Raw genomic sequence first — 19,718 nt, 5'->3', positions numbered from 1 at the left:
CTATGCTTATATGTCTCACTAAAGAAGAAATCTTATTTGTTGCTTTTTTTCCCAACACTTCCAGCCTCTGCTCATTTTGCCCCTGGACTGAGCATTTTTTGAAGGCTCCCCATTACTTACATAATTTAAGAAGCAAGTAAAAAATATTGCTGAACACACACACATAAAGGCGTTGATTTGGTGATTCACCATACTGCAGATAAGTTATTTAGCAACTGGCAGAACACACACACAGTGATGCGTGGCAGTACTGTACAAAACATGAAGAAACGCTTCCCGCTGAGGGTCTTAGAGCCCAGGCAGGGTGCAACAACTGTCGTGACTCAGACATTCTGGCCCAACCTCTAGTGCCTGGGGCATCCTCAGCGAGGTGCCTGCAGCAGAGCATTTCCAGCAGATGGAGGGGGAAAGGCCTGTTTTTGCATCAGAGGGGTCTGAAGACAGGCACCCCAGCGATCAACCCCATCATCACCGCTGCGCTAGAGCTGAGACTTTTTGTGTGAGCCCCCTTTGCTTTTCACATGGACCCTCGCTGACACATTGCTCACAGTTTCAGTGGCATTGCTCTCATATCACAGTTAAGTCATACCCTGCTTCATGTTTACACCTAACAAGCTCTTAACACCAGATGTTTGCAACCTGTCACCACTGCCAGCAGTCTGTTTCCACAAGGAAGCAGAGCAGCACAGTGTCACCCCCTCAGAGGCTCCTTGGGGTGACATTTAGAGGCAGACCAGTCTGCACAGCAACATTATGGTCATACACACAGATAGGTGCCAGGGACTAGTGTGGAGAGACCATTAAACTGGGAAGATTAGCATACTCCAATTCTGGTAGCTGGCCAAGACTAGATCCTGCTTCACTAAGTAGCCCTTTGCTTAGAGTATTGACCTACGTTGGGCCTATTTGTAGTAGAAGGCACTGAGTTCACAGCTATTTTTGATATTTGGCCAAGCAGATCAAATATCACAGGCAACCCTTGAGTGGCTGCACTGATTAGTTAGGAAAAATATTTCTATTAACTCTATGCTTTTACATATTCTTATATAAATATATGTATTTATGTGTATGCATATGTTTGTGTGGCATATTGGTATATATACATGTTATTTACCTTATCCTGTGCTTTAGATAGACTGTAAGTACTATGGTGTGCACCCAAAAGCAAGGGAAAATCACAGGCTTCTGGGCATCACAGAATCATCACAATGCTTAAAATTGATGTGTTGCTCTGAGCCAACCATCTCAGATGTGCCCTGGTGCTTCAAACCTGTCTCCAGGCAGTCAGCATTCACCAGAAGCCTGCCAGATGTCCTCAGTTTTTAATGACAGGCCTTCCTGTTGTGGGTTTCTCCCAGACCTGTGCTATGCTGAGGGCTCAGCACTGATGATCTGCATTTTAAGATCAATGCTGGACCTTACAGAATGGATCTCAGGTCAACTAAACATCATACCACCTGCAGCTGTTGCTCTCTGGCTGGTGGCACAATGCCACAGTTTGAAGGAGAGCAGTATGCGGTGTAGGAGCACGGTTTAGTGGTGGACTTGGCAGTGTTAGGTTTATGGTCGGATGAGGGGGGCCTTTTTCCAGCTCAAAAGATTCTGTGACCCTATGATATATCTATATGGCTACCTGCCAATGTGCACATTAGCAAGGGCAGGTATGGCCCTTCCTGACATGAATGGGGGGGCCAAGGAGAGGCTGCTCCTTCCCCTGTGCTGATGCTGGGCCCCTGTGACATGCAACTTTCAGGTCCTGCCAAGGAGACAGCCTGTGATGTGGTGCAACCTCAGTGCTTTATCTACCAGGCTTGCAGCGTGGGAGGAGGCACTTGGGAGGCAAATCCCACTGTGTACTCCAAGCAAGTACAACTGAGGAGCAGGAACAAGTGCTGGGAGGAACTCAGGGTTATCCATGTACTGACCCAAGCCAAAGGGAACCAGTGCTACCTTGAGCCCATGAAGTAGACAAACTAACCAGAAACAATTGATTTCTTTCTCTTGCAGCAAGTGGTGTGGCTCAGGCAGAGCTGTGCTCAGTGGGTGGTGGAGGGAGGGAGGGAAAGGGAAGAACAGGAGGATGGTCCTTCAGGACCCTGGTATCTGGATTATGGGAACCATTTAAACAAGCAGCATTGTGTGCAGGAACACATGACAGGGAAGAGGCAGATTGGGTTGCTCACACCTGGGTATTGGGTGCCCGACAACAAGCACCCCAGGTCCTGTGTGATACCGGCCATCATCAAGGAGTGTTGAAGATGCCATGGGGTAGTGCAGCTGGCACCAGTGGTGCAGACAACCAAACTGAGCCCTAATACAAGGCTCTCAGAGACTGTAGCATGCCCAAACTCACAAGCAAGCACTATCAGGGTCATTTCCACAGCACAACCCACGTAGTGGGGTTTCTGCTTCAGGAGACACCCCACTGGGGTCCGTGCCTATGCAGCTGGAGCAGGAGTTTCCTCTCAAAAGAGGCAAGTAGTTTGCCTTACAAAGAGGAGTCAAAGCCCCTTTGGGTGGGTGAGGATGGCTGGGGAGAGCTGGGGCCAAAAGGGGCTCAGAGCAGACAGGGCTCCCCACTGCCAATACCTGCAAACAGCTAGCAGCCCTTCTGCAGGGGACCACCGCCACTGTCCCTCCCCTTCCTCCCTCTGCACAGCTAGTCCATATGCCAGAAGAGGGAATACAAAGCCAACTCACAAGCAGGGCTCCATGCTTTGGATGATCAGTGCTTCCTAGATTCAAATGTGCTCAATTTATAAAGACCTCTATCTCTGGTAAGTAATCCTTTCATATTTCCTGTTCCAATATCGCTGACAAAGGAAAAGCAGGAGGAAAACATGGGGTTTGCAATTACCAGCCATTCCCATGGAACCCTGAAGTGCCAGCCTTCAGGGTTCCATGGGCAGGAGCAGCTCTCTGGAGCTGCCGCAGCTCTCCCGGGTCATGGATGGCCCCGGGTCCAGGGCTGCAGGCAGGCAGGCAGGCAGGGCTGTGGGCAGGGAGGTCAAGCTACGGCTGGGGAAGCTTCTGCCCTCCCTGTGGCTCAGTTAAAGCTGAACTGCTGCTGCCTTATCCCTGCACTCTTGTTTTCAGGGGAAGGGGGGCAAAAACACTTAGACAGCACATGGAGAAGATAGATCTGCTGACATCCCCAGAAGCTGGGAGCCTGTGGTCCTGGCTGTGCTCTCTTCAGGCAGCAAGGCATTGGAGCGGGCAAAGGCTGGGGCAGCAGAGCCATGTGCTGGATGCAGGGTTAAACCTGCTAAATGCAAATACTGTGACCCCATCTCTCTCCATCTCTTGCAAGGATCTTGCATTTCAGAGAGGGTTTACTCTTATGACTTCAACTCTGAATAATTAACCCTACGCTACAGCCTGTGGAAGAGGATTTCACAAACAGTTTTGCTAACTTTTAGGCTCAGGAGGCTTGTTACAGATGACTGGAGAAGAAAGACATCTTCTATGTTTAACTGAATGGGAGGGGTCTGAGGTAAAAGACCTGCTGAAATCCACTATTCTTGCGCTCCTTTCTTGCTGAGGGAGCTCGCTGTCTATGCCCTCTGAGCACACTGGGCTATGCAAGACCTCAGGGGAAAAGCTAGCACCCAAAGCTCGGGGCAGAGGCCTGATCCAGCACCTGCAACCTTGGTCTTTCAGAAGCGAGCATTGACCCAGTGTGAATGAAGGGTCTTGAGACACTGCTGCTGCCCCTGGTTTGTGAAGGCAGGTGAGAAGGTGACTGCCCATCTAAGCCTGGGGTTATGGTTGCCTTTCCCTGGACACTAGTCCAGGGTGCATCAGATGGAAAGCCACCAGCCCAAGCAGGAATGAGCCAGCAGTATTAGCATAAGCCTTCTGCTGGGCTGTTTGAATTGAGATATTGGCAGAATTTCTTCCTACTGCTAATGTAATTTTACTAAGTAAAAGTACTTTAAAGAGGCAAAGGGACTGACCCAGGAATTTACCTCCAGTCCAGGACAGAGGAGAGAATGAGGGGAAAACCCCCAACCATAAAACCATCAGGTGAAAGCATCTGGCTGGGGCTCCCAGCTTCCAAGGCTTTGTTCTGACTCATGTAGTTCCCCTCTCACTTTTTCCCCTTGCAGCTGGCCCTCCTTAAGGCAAACAATTAAATGGGCATTAGGTGAGAGTGGCTGATCCTATTGCCTAATGAGAAAGGCATTTGGCAGGAAGGCGACAGCACCTGGCTTGTTCAGAAATCAGGCACTTTCTTATAAGGGCCTCATGTTCTCCACATTTCTAAAGTTCTCCTTTGTTATCAAAGAAACAAATAAAAAGGTTTTGAACCTCTACAAACAAAGTTCAGCCAGCCTGAGACTAAAACCCAGAAACAGTGCATGTAGAACAGAGTAACAGTGGGTTCCAGCAACCAGAATTTCACTGTCCAGTTTATATGTAGTTGAATCTCACTGGCCCTCTCATCAGCAATGAGTGCTGCCATTGCAAAGGCATCAGCTGCAAAGGGCTGTGTTCCTGTGCTCTGCACTTGTAACTGGTTCAGGATGCGACACAGTGGGACTCTAAGGGTGTGGACTGGGACATCTGCCCCAAGGAAATGTTTTCAGTGGGGCGGGACTGGTGAGAGGTCTGGGCTGCTTTCCGTTATCTGCCTGGTGTGAACATGCCTGTAATGGCTGGGCAAGAGCCTGTTGCCTCTTTGGGAAAACTGATTTCACTTTGGGAGAAAAGCAGTCTTTGATCTCTGGATGGTGAGATGGGAAATGCCATGGGCTCAGCCTGAAGTCCCTTGGGATTGCATAAATTTCGTCAATGAAAAGCCTGTCCTCAGTGCACATGTTCCTTCACAGAATTTATTGCCTAAATAAGCCATCCAGAAGCCTCAGTAGCTGTTGACAACAGTCACTGGATCTCAGCAGCACTTCTTGTCTAACCTGGATGTGGTTAATGTGCATTAGCCTATGAGTAAGATGCAGCTGAGAGCTATAATGCAGATACTGCAGGTCCTTCGGATCAACAGGAAAAGGTTGGGGATGGATGGGTTTCTGCACAGAGCTGATTGCAGGAGCACTGTCCACATCACCTGCAATGATGTCCTCCTTCAGCCCAGGGTGAATGTGACTCCCAGCAACCACATTTCATGGTATAGCCTTGGGGAAGCAGCAGCCCCTGAACTCCCCAGAAGCCTTCTACAGAGCCTGAGCTGAGCCAGGCTGCAGCATGGGCTGTCAGGAAACAGCTACATGTTGGGTGACTGCCTGGGCAGCCAAATGTCCCTGGAGGTAAAAGGGAGCCCACACGGTCTGGGGCTCTGTTTCAGTACTTATCATCACCTTTCAAGAGGGATCTGTGATGTTACTGGACAGTGATGCTCAGTGGGGTGGTTTCCTGCCCTTTTAGTTCACCAAAAGCACAGACGCAGTCCCTCCCTTTCGGAAAGGTAAAAGCCCACAGGGCATCTCCGATTATCCCACCAAAAACTCTTCCGGAGCAGCATTTGTTAGCACTGACACCAGCATACCCCCAGCCCTCTTCCCTCCTCAGCCTCCCTGCACACCAGCATCCAGCTGTCTGAAACAGTGCCCAGCCTACTGCCTTTTTCCTTTTTCTCTCTCTATTCTTACTTGTAGTCCCTTCATCATTAGTTCCCAGAGGACTATCAATAGCGTATGTGTCTGACACAGACATTTTCACTGCTATAAATTCTCCACAGATCATTGAATAGAGACTTTTTAATTAGGTTTTAGAATTTTTCCATTAGCAGAAAGACATTGAGATTTCTGGTCTCACTTCTGAAAAGCAAAATATGATAGGCAGGGAAGCTGCTTGATTTATTGCAACATTAACATTTTCCTTCCTGTATTTATGGGCATGAATCAATTGCTGTTTTGCCACTGTGGACATGAATGTGTTTGGCAATTTATTTTACTGTGCAACAAAAGAGAGATTTAACCCAGTGAGCTTTCTTGGGCTGCTGTATTGTCTGCATAACATATACAGAAAAGATGAACAATGTATTTTATCATCAAAACATGACTGTTTTCCGATTTGCACCAAAATGTCTATATGTTCTCACTATTAAAGGGTTTTTCTGGCTTTAGCTCTCAATTTTCCTCACAGATCTGAGATAGGGCTCTATATGAAAGTAGAAAACATTGAGTTGGTGCCACCTCCTCTACAAGTATGAAAGAGCAAAGCTGTGCTGCCTTTGGCCCTAGACACCAGCCTCCATGGTCACGAGGAGAGGGCAGACATTTGTTTCTAGTATATTCCAGGTTGCTGAGCATTCCAGAGTGAGGGAATTCATGAACCAACTGTGATATTTTGGGTTTTTTAAAAAGCCTGGGTGGATTTTTCCCTTCCAGGAACTGTTGCAGATGGCTTTGTATTGAGCTGAGAGAGAACTCTCTTGTTTACTGTCTGTCCCATCCAAAACCACCTTCAGAGTGTGAAGAACTGTCACGGCATTGTTTTGCCAATGAAACCCTCGCAGGCATCAAGGTTTTATTTCTATCTACTCATCCTGACAAAACTTTATGTTTTTAAAATAATCCCAGCCAACTCTAACGAGCAATGCTTTGATCCTGACGAATACATCTCATCCAGTTCTTGCACCTGTTCTATAGGCCAGTGTGTTGCATCATCTTTTGTTGGGTTATACTGGGTAAGAAAGAGGCAGCAAGGGCAGCCTCAGGTGTCGTTTCATCTACTGTGGCATCCTTCATCCCAGCTGGAGACCACCAACATGCTCGCCTGGGCCTGAGCTAAAGAACTTTGCGGCTTCTGCAATGCTCTCACATGCAGTAATAAATGATAAAAAACACGGTAAAGAAAATGTTCTTATTAAGATTTTACAGTTTCAAGAAGAGCAATTTTTTTCTTCCCTTTCCTGATTCTTGACCAAACTTTACTTCATATGCTCACTCACTCTCTTTACAATCCTTAAAAGGAAAGCTTTAAGCTTTGAAGGAATTTTATAACTAGCCTTCTTTTATTTTTTCTTCTGAAATTTCTACTTTTTCTGTCTACTTTTAGATTTCATTATTTTGTTAACTCCTTTAGAGAATTTAAGTATATAGACATTTTTCCTCTGAAGTAGCACTCCCGTTAATCCTCATATACACTGTCCAGCATTAGAGCTTACTATTTCTCCCTCTAGTTTTAACCACATATAATTGGTATAGGAGAAACACTTCCTGACCTCCACTCACTGTCATCAATGGAAAAAACAACAACTGAAACTTGCTAAAAGCAGCAATTGCCTTAACTCCTCTCTGCCACCACTGCAGGCAGTTTTTCCCAGCAGCTCAGCTGAGCCAGACTGCATCGCTTCCTGCCCTCTGTTTTTTTCACAGACCCTGACACACTGTACCTGCCTCTAAGCCTTCTCCAGTCCTCACCGTTATTCACCGGAGACAGCAGTTTAGGCAGTATCTTCTTGCTACCCATTTCTGAAACAGCTAGGGTGAAACTTCTCTGAAATGGCCATTTCCTCCCCCACGGTGTCTTAAGCCTTGCTTATTATTTTCCAAGTTTCCTGCTACTCCTATTTCAGGAATTTCTTATTTGCATTTATCTCTTTAACTGTTTGTGCCAGAAATAACCTAACAGCCCTTTCCATGTGTCGCCTGGTTTTCAAAGTTTTGATCACTCAAAGTTCCCATGGGAGAAAATGAGAACTATGGATTACTTTCTTTTCCTCATATGTCCTGAATGATATTCAGTCCTTGACATATAAAGTGAAAACCAGACTTCACAGTCTGCTTTAAGAGTCTCAAGAAAACGGGGAGCATTTACCTTTAGCTTTGCAGGATTAATGGCTGCTAACTCCTGCAGTCTCCTGTTTATGTTACTACTTGCTCTGACATTAATGAATTAATTATGCTAAAGTGGTACAATATTTATCAGCTGTTCCATGCCATTGCCCTCAGCACATCAGTGTTTGGAGCTCTCTTGATGCCTCCCCAGACCTTGTGCAAGTGAGAGCTGTTGGCCTGCTCATATGCCTTTGCTATCTGCATCACAGGCAGTGCACTTTCACTGCACCTCTGAGCATCCCTCCCTCCTGCCAGTCACCATGGAAGGAAGCCAATCCAGAGACCCTCCCCACTTCACACGTAGTGCTAGATTTGGGGCTTTCTTCTGGTAATCACAATCAATTCACAGGTGTGGGTTTACTTTGGGGTTTAGTGAGTTTCAGAAGCATCTGTAAACCTCCACCCATCCCAGCAGTTCCCATTTCTCCAAACTGGGACATTTCTACCAGATTCAGTATTAAAACCAAACTAGATTACCTTGGGTTTAGGCTTGAAACTTTCACCAGGTGATTCAACTCATCAGTTCAGGAGAGTTTGAAAAGATGCTCCTGAAAAAAATGATGAAAATCAAAACATGCAATGGTAAAATCACAGGACAGGCTACAGTAAGCTAAATCCATCTCTACCCCAGTTCCCCATGCCATGCATAGCCACTTACAGGTGCTTACAAGAAAACTTCAAGAAAAAGCAGAGAGAATACAGTCATACACCATATTCTCCTCATTTACAACACCTGCCTTATCATTTTATGGAATTTGTTTTATTCTGAGAAATCATGAGTAACATTAACTAAAGACCCCACAGCCACAGGCAGTGATACTTGCACAGGTTATTCTTCCAGCCTCCAGTGATTTGCAGCTTAGACATCTCCTGACATAGATGTGTAGTTTGGGGGTTTAATAGCCCCAAACAGTTTTTCTTCAATGGGTTCATGCAACTGTTTTTCAGACCTGTGTGACGCCTTAGCATCCACAATGTCCTGCAGAAGGGATCTCCACAGAGGAACTGCATTGTACACACATGCTCAGCAAAGAACCCTCTTTCTTTGTGTGTTTCTAACCCGCCACTCAGACTTTATGTTAGATGAGACAAGGACCCCTGCCTCCTGTGGCTTGTATAGAGCTCAGGATCTGGAGAGACCTAGTGTATGTGGTCATTCCTGGTGTGGATGCTGTCCCACACTGCCATCTCCGTCATGGGACCTTTTACAGGCTGGAGATGGAGAACACTGCAAGAAAAAGTGGCTGTACTGTGAGTTTATGAGATGGTATAACAGTGTGAATCTGTGTGAGTCTCTGTCCCTTGCCTAACAATTGTTAACCTGTCACTTGCTTTTCTTGTGGTTGCTAAGCACTGAGCTGGTATTTTCATAAAGCTGTCTGTTACCCACCATATGCTCCTGTCATATTACATTGCACTCACGTGTACCTGAATGATCATACTCAGCTCAGGGCCCACAATTTTATTTGAAAAGGTAGGATTGCTCCTTTCCCAGGTGTGCATCACTTCATGTTTAAGGACATTAAGTATCACCTGCCTCTTATTCTGCAGTCATTCAGATTTGCACAACCCATCTGAGCAATTTACTACCACAAAAATATGTTACTAACAAATCTTACCCTCTCACCTATTATCTAGGTGTTCCTGCTCCAGCAGGGGGATTGGACTAGATGATCTTTCAAGGTCCCTTCCAATCTCTAGCGTACTGTGATACTGTGTGATACCTCTTCTTCCAGATGGTTTATGAGTTTGTAAATCTGCAAACATCCCAGCATAACACTCTGCCTATTACCCCTTATTTATCCAGGAGAAAACTTCCTCCTCTGTCCTGGGACAACTTAGTCCCTAAGATCTTTACACTCTACAAGATCTTTCTTTGTAGCTCATTTCTCCTGTGAGCCAGAGGGCTTTTCTCAGCATCTCTTCTAATTACACCTTCTCCTTTTTAATTTGGGGTGACTGGGACACCACAGAGTGATACAGGCACGAGAGTAGCAGGGATTGCCAGTGAATCAAAATGATGTTTGCCACTTTGTACTGAGTCCCTTTCCTAACAACTACTAAAACTCAAGTTGCCTTTTTGACACTTTGAATATTCAGTTGGCATATCTACAGCAATGCAGAGCTATGTGAGTGACAATAGCTAATTTACAGCCCCTCTTTGTGTTTGTATAATTAGGTTACTCTTCCTCCATGCACTTCACTTGGCACTTACCCACTCTACCTTTCATTTGCCATTTATCACCCAGTCCTTAAAGATATTTCTCCAACTGTTCAGTTACCTGCACTTTTGAAAAATATGAAAAATAATTCTGAATCATCAGCATATTCATCACTTTATTATTCCACCAAGCTTTCCTGATCATTTCTGAACAACAGAAATCCTCTCCTCTCCCTTGTGATCGCTAACCTTTGTCTCTTACCTTAAGAGAAGTTATTTATTTACCTCGTTATGATATTACTTACCTTTGGTCACATTTTTTTTTTGTTTTCTGTTTTGTTTATTTGGCTTTGGAAAAAAGTCTTTCTTCTATAGCTTCCTTTCCTCTCCCATTTAGTTTTGCTGGGTCTATATGTGTGCCTGAGGACATTCTTTTCATATTCTTTATTTGATGGTAAATATTTACACTGAATCATTCCTATTGTGTCTTTAAATAGCACCCTGCTGTTTGTGAACATTTCACCCATTTTACTCTTCCTTGAAGTTACATTTAATAAGTCTCCTTGATTTCTATGTTTCCCTTTTTAGAAGGTAATAGATCAGGATTTGGTCTCTCTTGTTGCTTGGGGCATGGTAAACTGAAATGCATCACAACCACTATCATAAAGAGACCTTTCAATGGCCATGTCTTCAACCAGATCTTCTGCATTTCTCGTACGGAAGTCTCTTCCTCTCTCTGGGTCATTGCAAAACTGATAGAGTATAGAAAAGAAACAAAACACATCTTTCCCTGCCTTACTTTATTTGTCTTTATTTCATTTTTTGTAGGTTTTAAAAGGAAGCTCATCTCTGTACCATGCCTTGGAAAGGACAAGCAGCATGTGGGAATGTGCCTATTGAAAACACAAGGCTCCACAGAACAGTAGCTGGAAGAGACCAGTGCCCTAATTCCAGCCACAGCATCTTGTCCAGACATGTACATTGAGATGAATGTCCCTATGTCAGGAGCGCAGACCCTGCCCAGAGATGCAGCATCTACCTGATCTACCTGTGGGTACCCTGAGTATACACACACATAGATGGTTTGTGTTGGTGCCCTACATGTACCACCCATATAACTTGTCTTGGTAGAACAGACCCACAACATGGCTCCACAGGCCCTGTGGGAAGTACACCCTGAGAAATACACCCTTTAAACACTTTGGTGAAACAGGTCATACCTGTGCTGCCTGCTCCCCACATCAATCCCCATGTACCTCCGAAAGGAATGGAGGAAATGAGATATAGCAGGGCATCAGAGGCTGTCGTGAAGCAAGCAAACAGTAAGTCTGAACAATAATGATAAGGGAGGAGAGTACTACTTATTGCTATGGCTTCTGGAAACGCTCATAAAACGCAGTATTACAGGGAATGAGCGGCATGTAGTGAGGTTGACCTAAGAGGTGTTGTCAGACTATCCCTGCTCCTGAGCCTGTCCTCCTGCTGAGTGCCCCTCACACAGATGGAAGGCGCGAAGATTCCCCCTTCCTTTGTTTCTGATTTTTTTCTCTTTTATGATGGCTTAATTTAGGGAACCCTCAAAACTTGGGATTTAATTTGTGAGCTCACAAGTAGTGTTGTTGGTCCAGTGACAGATTTCTCAGGTCAGCACTTATATTGTTACCAAGCAAGGAAATTCCCTTTAGGACAAAGAACACCCTTTGGGATGTAAAACTAAGTTGTACTATTGGTTGCTAGTTCTTTGTTTTTAAGTTAAAGAAAAACAAAAAACCAAATCCCTTAAAAGTTCTGTACTATCAGAATAAAAATTTGTAGCCTGTTACTGGCCCACAGCAAGAAGGTCCATACCAGCCATGGTGATTTCTTCATTTTCTTGCTGGAAAAGAAATGAGAGAAAGCCCTGTGGGACTGGAGGACGGTGGTGAACATGTGGGACATGGAAGCTGAAGAAGAGGAAGGAGCCCTCCAAACCCCCTCTGGCCATAGGAACTTGCCCTGTGGGCATCCTATGCTGAGTTACTAAAAGATCTAAGTAGGTGCCGGCCTCAGGGAAGGAAATACATTTGCAGGGAAACCCCAGATACTTTTCAAGGCTTTGCTATATAAACATATTAAAATCTGAAAGTAATCCGCTGGCAGATAGCAAGAAGCTTATTTCTGTCGATGTATTTGTCTTAAGATAACAATCAAATGCTCTTTCCGCAGCAAAAAGTCAGTGCTGGATTTGTTTTTGTGCATGCAGTTGGGATCCCGCCCAAGAGGTGACAGCTGACAGATAAGACTTAATTAATGTCCAGTAAGAAGCAGGAGGGATGAATGTTATCAGCAGTTCCACCTGACTCATATGATGGGCTGATAATCTATTGAGAGCTCCATGGAGGTCTGAAAACAGTGGGTCCCCTCCTTGGGATCATAGAATCATAGAATGGTTTGGGTTGGAAAAGACCTTAAGATCATCTAGTTCCAGCCCCCCTGCCATTGGTAGGGACACCTTCAGCTGACTGCTTTCCTAGCATGCACAGGCAGTGTTTCAGCCAATCTCACCCCTTGCACCATGAGAAGAAAGCTGATGGAAATATTAGTAATAACTTGGCTGGATCAGAGATCAAGGTGGGCCTTTAGGAGAGCTGTCAATGTTGCACATAAAGAGAAAACCGGGCTTTTAACTTGTAAGTTCGATGTTTTCTCCCAGTGATGGAGATAAAAGCCATGACATGAACTGCTGGAACACAGTCCTCTTCTGCAGCTTGGATTGTGTGAAATGAAGGATTCACAAAATGTCTGGTTTACAAATCGTAACTTTCCATGAGAAGTGCCATCAACATACTGAATAGGGATGAACGTAAATGAAGTCCATAAAGTATTAAGTAAGTTAAACAGTAGGAAAATGAGCTCTATTGTATTTTCCCCTCAGACCAAAATTCCTAAATCCTCCCACAGGGTTCAAAATACTTTTCAACAAATGAATTACCTTAAAAACACAACCATAGAAATTCAAAGTTCTCACTTTGAACTTTGTCAAGGAAAGAGGCACAAATCAAATTTATACCAAAAAAAAAAATCAAAGGCATGAAGAGACACTATCACAGATTAAAAAAAAATGCATTTAATCCCTGTTTTGGTGATAAACAGGAAGAATTCCATAGTGGTTTTCCCATGGGAAAAGGGACACTGCAGAGCACCACGGGGGCTGCAGCTGGCCCTACCAGCTCTGCAGGTACCTCCTCTGTGGAGGGTGTGGAGGTGTTCCATCCCACTGCTTACCTCCCCTTCCCTGGAGCTGCTTTGCTTGGGTTCAAGCATTGGGAAGTAGTTAAAAGTTTTCCTATTCCAAACTGGTGTAAATTGCCACATGTGTGGAAACAAACAACAGCTTCAGCCAGGCTCAGTACTTCACAGTCACACCTTCTACTTTCTGTGTTTCTGTATTTCTTCAGGTGCATGGTTTGCCCTGTGGTCTCCTGGAGTTTCACACCTCCAGCTCTCCTGCCTTACCTATCTCACATTAAGCATAACCAAAATCTTAAGGCCAGGAAAAAATTGAAGCAGAATAGATATACTTGAGTAGGAAATAACTCTATGGATATTTCAGTAGTAGCAACCATTTAGCACTGTCCAGAGGTCTGAAACACTTTAATGGCAATGAAATCATCTGGGGTTGCCAGAGGCACCTAGCAGCACCGATTTAATAGGTTATGGCATCATGTAATAGATACGTATCTATAGGTACGTAATAGATATGTAACCAGCAGCTCATGAAAGCCCCGAAATTTATCTCAGATATATCAAAATACGCATGGCAGGATTTCCTAATTAAGCAAAAGAAAAGCAAGCCTCTGTGTGAAGTGTTGGATGGAACAATGTTATCAGACCTCTCTGGGCAAACACAAAGATCGTATAAAATAGGCTGTTCCCAGGGAAAGCAGCACGTCTCCTCCACCCGCCTTCCAAGAGCAATGGATCTCAAAGTGACCTGTGTGCTTTCTGTTGTTCTCATCATAGCCCTCAGCACCTTGGCAGGTGCTGTACCAAGTAAGTACATTCATCTGCTGTAACCTTCACAGGTGTGTATGTGGGCCTCATCCTATAACTGCGACAAGAGCATGGTTCCAGTTTACCTATCAGACAGCGAATGTCTCGCTCTGGTGAACATCCAGCTTTGCCAAAGCTGGAGTCTACTTTATAATTTTTTAGAGAGCTCTATGGCAAAACAAAAAGGCTGCAGGTGAACTATTGTGTTGCTGGAATAACCACAAAGGCAGAGGGACAGACATCCCCAGGAGCTTGCCAGCACTAGAACAGCAACTAGCTTTGTCTACAGTCTGCTGACATTTATTTTATGCTACTTTGCCACATTAGTGCAATTGCAAAAGCATCTATCAGCCTCCTTAGTGAAAGACAAGTCCTTTAGGCAACTTAAGAAAGCGAGTAACTATGACAGACACCTAGGATATCGCTAGAATTTCTTGGTTGTGGATGACTGTGCAGCAGACTTAAAATGTTTAAAGTATAGTGCAACTATTTGCATGTAAACCTATGTTTTTATAGACACCTTGCAAATATTTTCTGGAGAATGCAGACATCCTTGGAAGTTTCTTTGAGCAACCTGCTCTAGTGGAAGGTGTCCCTGCCCATAGTAGAAGGGTTGGAACTGGATGACCTTTAAGGTCCCTTCCAACCCAAACCTTTACACGCAAGAGAAGCTGTGGATGCATCATCCTTGGAAGTGTCCAAGGCCAAGTTGGATGTGGCTTTGAGCAACCTGCTCTAGTGGAAGGTGTCCCTGCCTCAGCTAATGGTTGTGCAGACTGACAGTAACTCGCTACTTTTGTCCTGAACAGCAAGATGCCAGTGTAAAATGGAGCCCAAGGAGCGGAGCAACTGTGGCTACCCAGGAATCACAGCAGAGCAATGCAGAAAAGCTGGGTGCTGCTTCAACTCTTCAGTCCCTGGCGTTCCCTGGTGCTTTTCTCCTAAAGCAAAGAAAGGTAGTGCCTCTGACTATGTGAAAACGTGTATAACTGCAGAGCAGCTCTGCTTTTCTCTTCAGGCCAATGAAATGGCCACAGACCTCTACTAGAAGGCCACCGGCAGTAGAATGCAAAGTCAAACCTTGCTTACACATGAGTCTTCCATCTCATCCTCTTCACTTAATATATTTTGTCTTCCTTCAGTTACCAAATGTTATCTCTTCTCTTTCTTCTATTTGTCAAATAACCCATGCTGATTATTCAAAACCTTTTTACTGCCATTTGTGTTCTTGTTCATCATTAGAGCAGGGGATCCTCAGCACTTATTTAAACGGGTTTTCTATGTAGCTGAGGAGGACTTTAGCACTACGTGTCAAAGTCCTGAGTATGTGAGTCCCTCTGTAGTCTTTTGACACCTGTACAAAAGACCACAGGCATCCTGTAACTTCTGGGTTTCTTGCTCTTTTCTCCAGCCTGTTTTGATAATTGCTACTTCTTCCTCTCTTCCTGTTTCCCAGCCCAAGTCAACTTGGTGGTTCTTTTTTTTCTCTCCCATTTTTGCTCACCGTTTTAGTTCAATGAAATCTCAAAAATACCCTTTGGGAAATCTTTCTCTCCATTAGATTTTTCCTTATGAAGCTTCTTAAGTCCTGCTTCTGGTTTTTGCCTTTGTTTTCTCAGAGGGTAAGAGCTGCTCTCGAGTCCTTCAAGGAGTGGGTGTATGTTTTACATTATGCTGAATGGAAGCCACATTTGCTGGGCTGACTGCGTGACTTTTTCTTAGGAGAACTTCAGGGCAATCTCAGCAACTGCACAGGTGAAAGGAAAGGAAGTGAGGGTGCAAAGGCAACATTACCCAGTGGAAGAACTTGATATGAATCAAGATTGGTCAACAGGGCTCAGAATTGTTGGAGGAAAAATTAACTGTGCTTTTGAACACTGTTTGCATTTAATGAAAGAAATGAAAACCAAATGGCAGCCCTTACAGTACCATTTTGTAGACTTGCTTTTCTGAGCAGAACTGTTTCAGGAGAGGAAAACTGAATTATTCAGTCCAGATGGTATAACCTCTTTACTTGTGATTTTACTTTAAATGGCCTGGATGAGCTGTGACTTCCTCCTAAATGACCCACATCCTCAACTTGGTATGCTGAGGAGGCTGGTTTTCCTCTCCCCATACTAGTCAGGCTGCTCTGAGGTTAGCATTGGGTCAGATCATGAATACAGCCTGGTCTGAGGCCAGCGTCTGTGGCACCATTATGGAAGACATATGGCTTTTCACCCCATTGCTGGATCTAGGAAAGGTAAAGTTGGGTCAGTGCCTACCAGACACTTCTGGGGGAAATTTTGCACTCTCTAGCCCCACACTGGCAAATCCACACCCCTTGGTATTTAGTTTTGCCTATTAGGCACGGTAAGGATTTGGGTGAACCTGCTGGCTGAAATTGGTACGGGGAAGTTCATCACGACTGTCATGCTTGCTCACTGACCTCACCTTTGTGAGTTATGCCACCAGGTAAACAGAACATAAAGTAACACTGCCTCCTTTCTTCCTTGGTGTTGGCTTTATGCAGTTAGGAAAGTATGTCCCGCTGATTCTCGCGCCAGGATAAACTGCGGCTTCCCTGGCATCACGGCGAAGGAGTGCGAAAAGAAGGGGTGCTGCTTCAGGTCACATCCCGCTGGTGTCCCCTGGTGCTTCTACCACCGCGTGGTGGAGGAAGGTAACATCCTGCATGAGACATTGTCCCCACATCCCTTTGGATCATGATGGCTCCTGGCAGGGTCCATGCTGAGCCCAGTCATGGTGTGCTCTGACAGTCTGGTGCGGCAGGAGGGAGCAAGAAGGGGTGTCCCACTCTTCCCAATGTGGCTGCAAGAGCTTCCTCACTTACAGCATGAGTGGGAAAGAGGTGGCTAAACTCTAAAAAGCCTGGCTTTGCACAGAGGGGTGGGTGTTGCCAATGCATCTGAGTCAGGGACTTGTGGCCAATGTGGCTAGATAGGTAGTCCGGGATCATATGTGAGCTCAAGCCCTCAGCGAGAGCAATGATAGAGGTGCAGCTACCAAACTCACACCTACTTTATCACAAGAGATAAAAAGCTTTGCTTTAGAAATGTGGAATGGAGCACACAGAAACATCTGATCCCCTACTTCTATTTTTTTAACTGGGATTGACTTTTCATCATATGTAACATAGATGACCAATAGCCTCAGCCAATTCCAACCCACCCCACAGTGCGTTTTGAGGAAGTGTATTCTGGGTAACCCATCACTAAAAAATCGACATTTTGGTGTCCTGCACCTAGGCAAAACACTTCTGAGCACCCTGTGTAATTTGTGGAGAAAACATGTCCCTTAATCTGCTTCTCCTCTTTACCTCCCCAGCTTGTTAAGAGAAACTTTCATCAAGAACCCTGTGATCACTGGACCTTCTCTAAAGGGAAATAACAGCTGGAGATCCCAATTCAAACTTTATAGTTTGCAACAGTTATGTTTTCTACATATTTTTACCTTGGATTGACTCCTTTCTGACAAAAAGTTACTTGCAGCTTTTATTCTTTTAGTAGGCTAGTACCGTGCAGGTTTTCACTGTAATAAAAGAACTATGATGTAATTTTTTTGTTCTCTGCCATCTTTATTTTTAAGCAGTGTATTTCTCTGTTTCCCAGGACATTTGGCATCTTAGCAACCCGCCAGTGACAGAGTAGTCACTAACACTTCCAAAAGGAACATGGCACTCAGCTTTCTGTGTTAGCTATACTTCACACTCGCAAGTAACTGCTTGCATTTGTTAGTTGGTATGTGGCTTTGCATGGGTGCTTGCTCTTCTGAATACTGACAACATTCAGTGTTCCCTTTATACAACTATAGCTGTGGGTTTGGACTTTTTTTCCCCTAGAGACGCAGGGAAGAATGCCTTTGTTATCTGACAACTGAGCTGGTCTGACTCAGATGCCTCCTGCTCCTCTGCATCACCATGTTTCTGGTGCTGCCAAGCTCTTGGTGCTGTTACCAGTAGGACATGGAATAGCTCAGGAAGGCAGGTACCCACCAGGTACCCTACCCAACCCAACATAAGCCCTGGCTGCTGGTGCAACATGCAGCTGAATCACTGTGCACTCTCACTGTTAAGCAGTATCTCCACAAGTGGGTCTCATAGGTCATGCTCAGGGAAGGACTCTGCAACACTAAGATCAAGACACAGGTCCCCCTGGCCCTGACCTATACCTGAAATAGAGCCTGCTGTGTCCCACCAGACACAGGAGAAGCTCCTGGTCTCCAGGCCAGTGTGGCTGCTTTCTCCTGGGTGTCTTTATTGGTCAGCACAGCAGCTTGAATGCTTTCCTGGTTCAGCTGAGTGAGAGCACAGTGAAGAGTCTCTTAAGAGCACCAGTGGGAACCGAATGGGTATCATGAGGCTGCCACAGCAGCAAGTCGTGCTTGGGGCTTAGCAGGAAAGAACAGTTGTGCAGGGTTGTGCTGCAAGGAGGGAGAAAAAGGATGGAGACACGTGCCTCCTTCGAGATTTCGCCAAGTATGTTTTTGTGATAAATAAGTTTATCCAAGCGGTAAAAATCAATCATTCATAAAAGTTCATTATCTCATACTTAAAATAGTTTCTATAATATGATATGAATATGGTAGGATATTGGGTATAATTTAAGTGATAAACTGATAAGTCTACCGAAGGCCTTTGAAGGTCTTTGCTGAGGAAGGTTTGGTGCTGTAGCCTGGGTGAATTTGGAAGGCGTATGCACAGTGTAATCACTGTAATACTGTGCTGCAAAATCTAGTGCCACAATTGAGTGCATTCACCAAGTTAACAGGAGTCTCACTGAGACAAAAGAATGAAAACACAGCCACACTGACAAGGGTAACCCTAACTAGTGCTGTGGGAAACCATCTGCAGGGACTGAATTTAGGCTGCCAGTTAGTGCTTTTCAAGGGCAAAGCTCTCACTGAGCCACACGTACTCACCAGAAGGCTTTTCCTTCCACAGAGGCACTGACACTATGTGCAAGAGAGTGTAAGGGGGCATGCAGGGACTTCAGAGGGAGAGGCTCAGATGAGTAACTGCTCCCTACTCTTGTCTCACCCTCACAGATCTCTCTGCTGGGGCTGTGGCAGTGAAGCAGGTGGAGGTCAATGGTCTTGCTGAGATTCACAGCATTCTGGGGCTGTATTTGGCTTTGCAAGAAAAACTATGAACAGAAATGTTTTAGTAAGGGGGGTGGTGGGCACTGTGGTGTCTTCCACTGCAAAATCTGATGGGGAAACTCAGCCTGGCAAGGCACAGCAGCTGAAACTCCTGGGAACTGCTTGAGCCCCTCTGTTGAAATGGTCTGTGTGTTGGTATGGAGAAAACAAGCAGTGACTGTGCAGGAAAGCCATGCTGATAGCAATCTGACCCCAAAGGGGTGAAGCATTAAGGGCTCAATTTGCTCACTTGCTGTCCCTGAGCATGGTGTCCCCTGCAAAACCCATTAATTGCTATGTGGTGAGCATCAAATCACTACCAGCATGCTCAGCCAAGGACACTGTGTCACGCAGGTGCTCCAGACATTTGAAGTTAAAAAACAAGAGTTAATTGTTTATAGCACAAAAAATTATGACCTAAGAATCTGTCATCATCAGTAAGTGCTAAGGGATGATGGCTACTCTGGGAAGTTAACTTAAGTAAGTGCTTGAGGTCTCTCTATGTAGACTTTTATTCACACCCACCCAAACGCACTTGAAAAGACTGCCTAGAATTCTTAAAATTAACATTTTTGGTGAGAAAACAA

General features: G+C 45.1%; 1 protein-coding gene across 1 annotated transcript; it reads left to right on the top strand.

The window, feature by feature from the left end:
* Positions 1–13,849: 13,849 nt before the first annotated feature.
* Positions 13,850–17,642, top strand: LOC134155389 (trefoil factor 1-like). The gene is made up of 4 exons (XM_062602536.1): positions 13,850–13,992; positions 14,802–14,948; positions 16,505–16,654; positions 17,320–17,642. The coding sequence occupies exons 1-4, from the start codon at positions 13,917–13,919 to the stop codon at positions 17,325–17,327; spliced, it is 381 nt and encodes a 126-aa protein (XP_062458520.1). The 5' UTR covers positions 13,850–13,916; the 3' UTR covers positions 17,328–17,642.
* The last annotated feature ends 2,076 nt before the right edge of the window (positions 17,643–19,718 follow it).

Source organism: Pezoporus occidentalis, unplaced genomic scaffold (genome assembly GCF_034315485.1).
Source record: "Pezoporus occidentalis ecotype Australia unplaced genomic scaffold, CSIRO_AGI_Poc_V1 ctg77, whole genome shotgun sequence".
Classification (NCBI taxonomy): Eukaryota; Metazoa; Chordata; class Aves; order Psittaciformes; family Psittacidae; genus Pezoporus; species Pezoporus occidentalis.
Note: the sequence above shows the minus strand (reverse complement) of the source record. Positions and strands in the feature narration are given on the sequence as shown.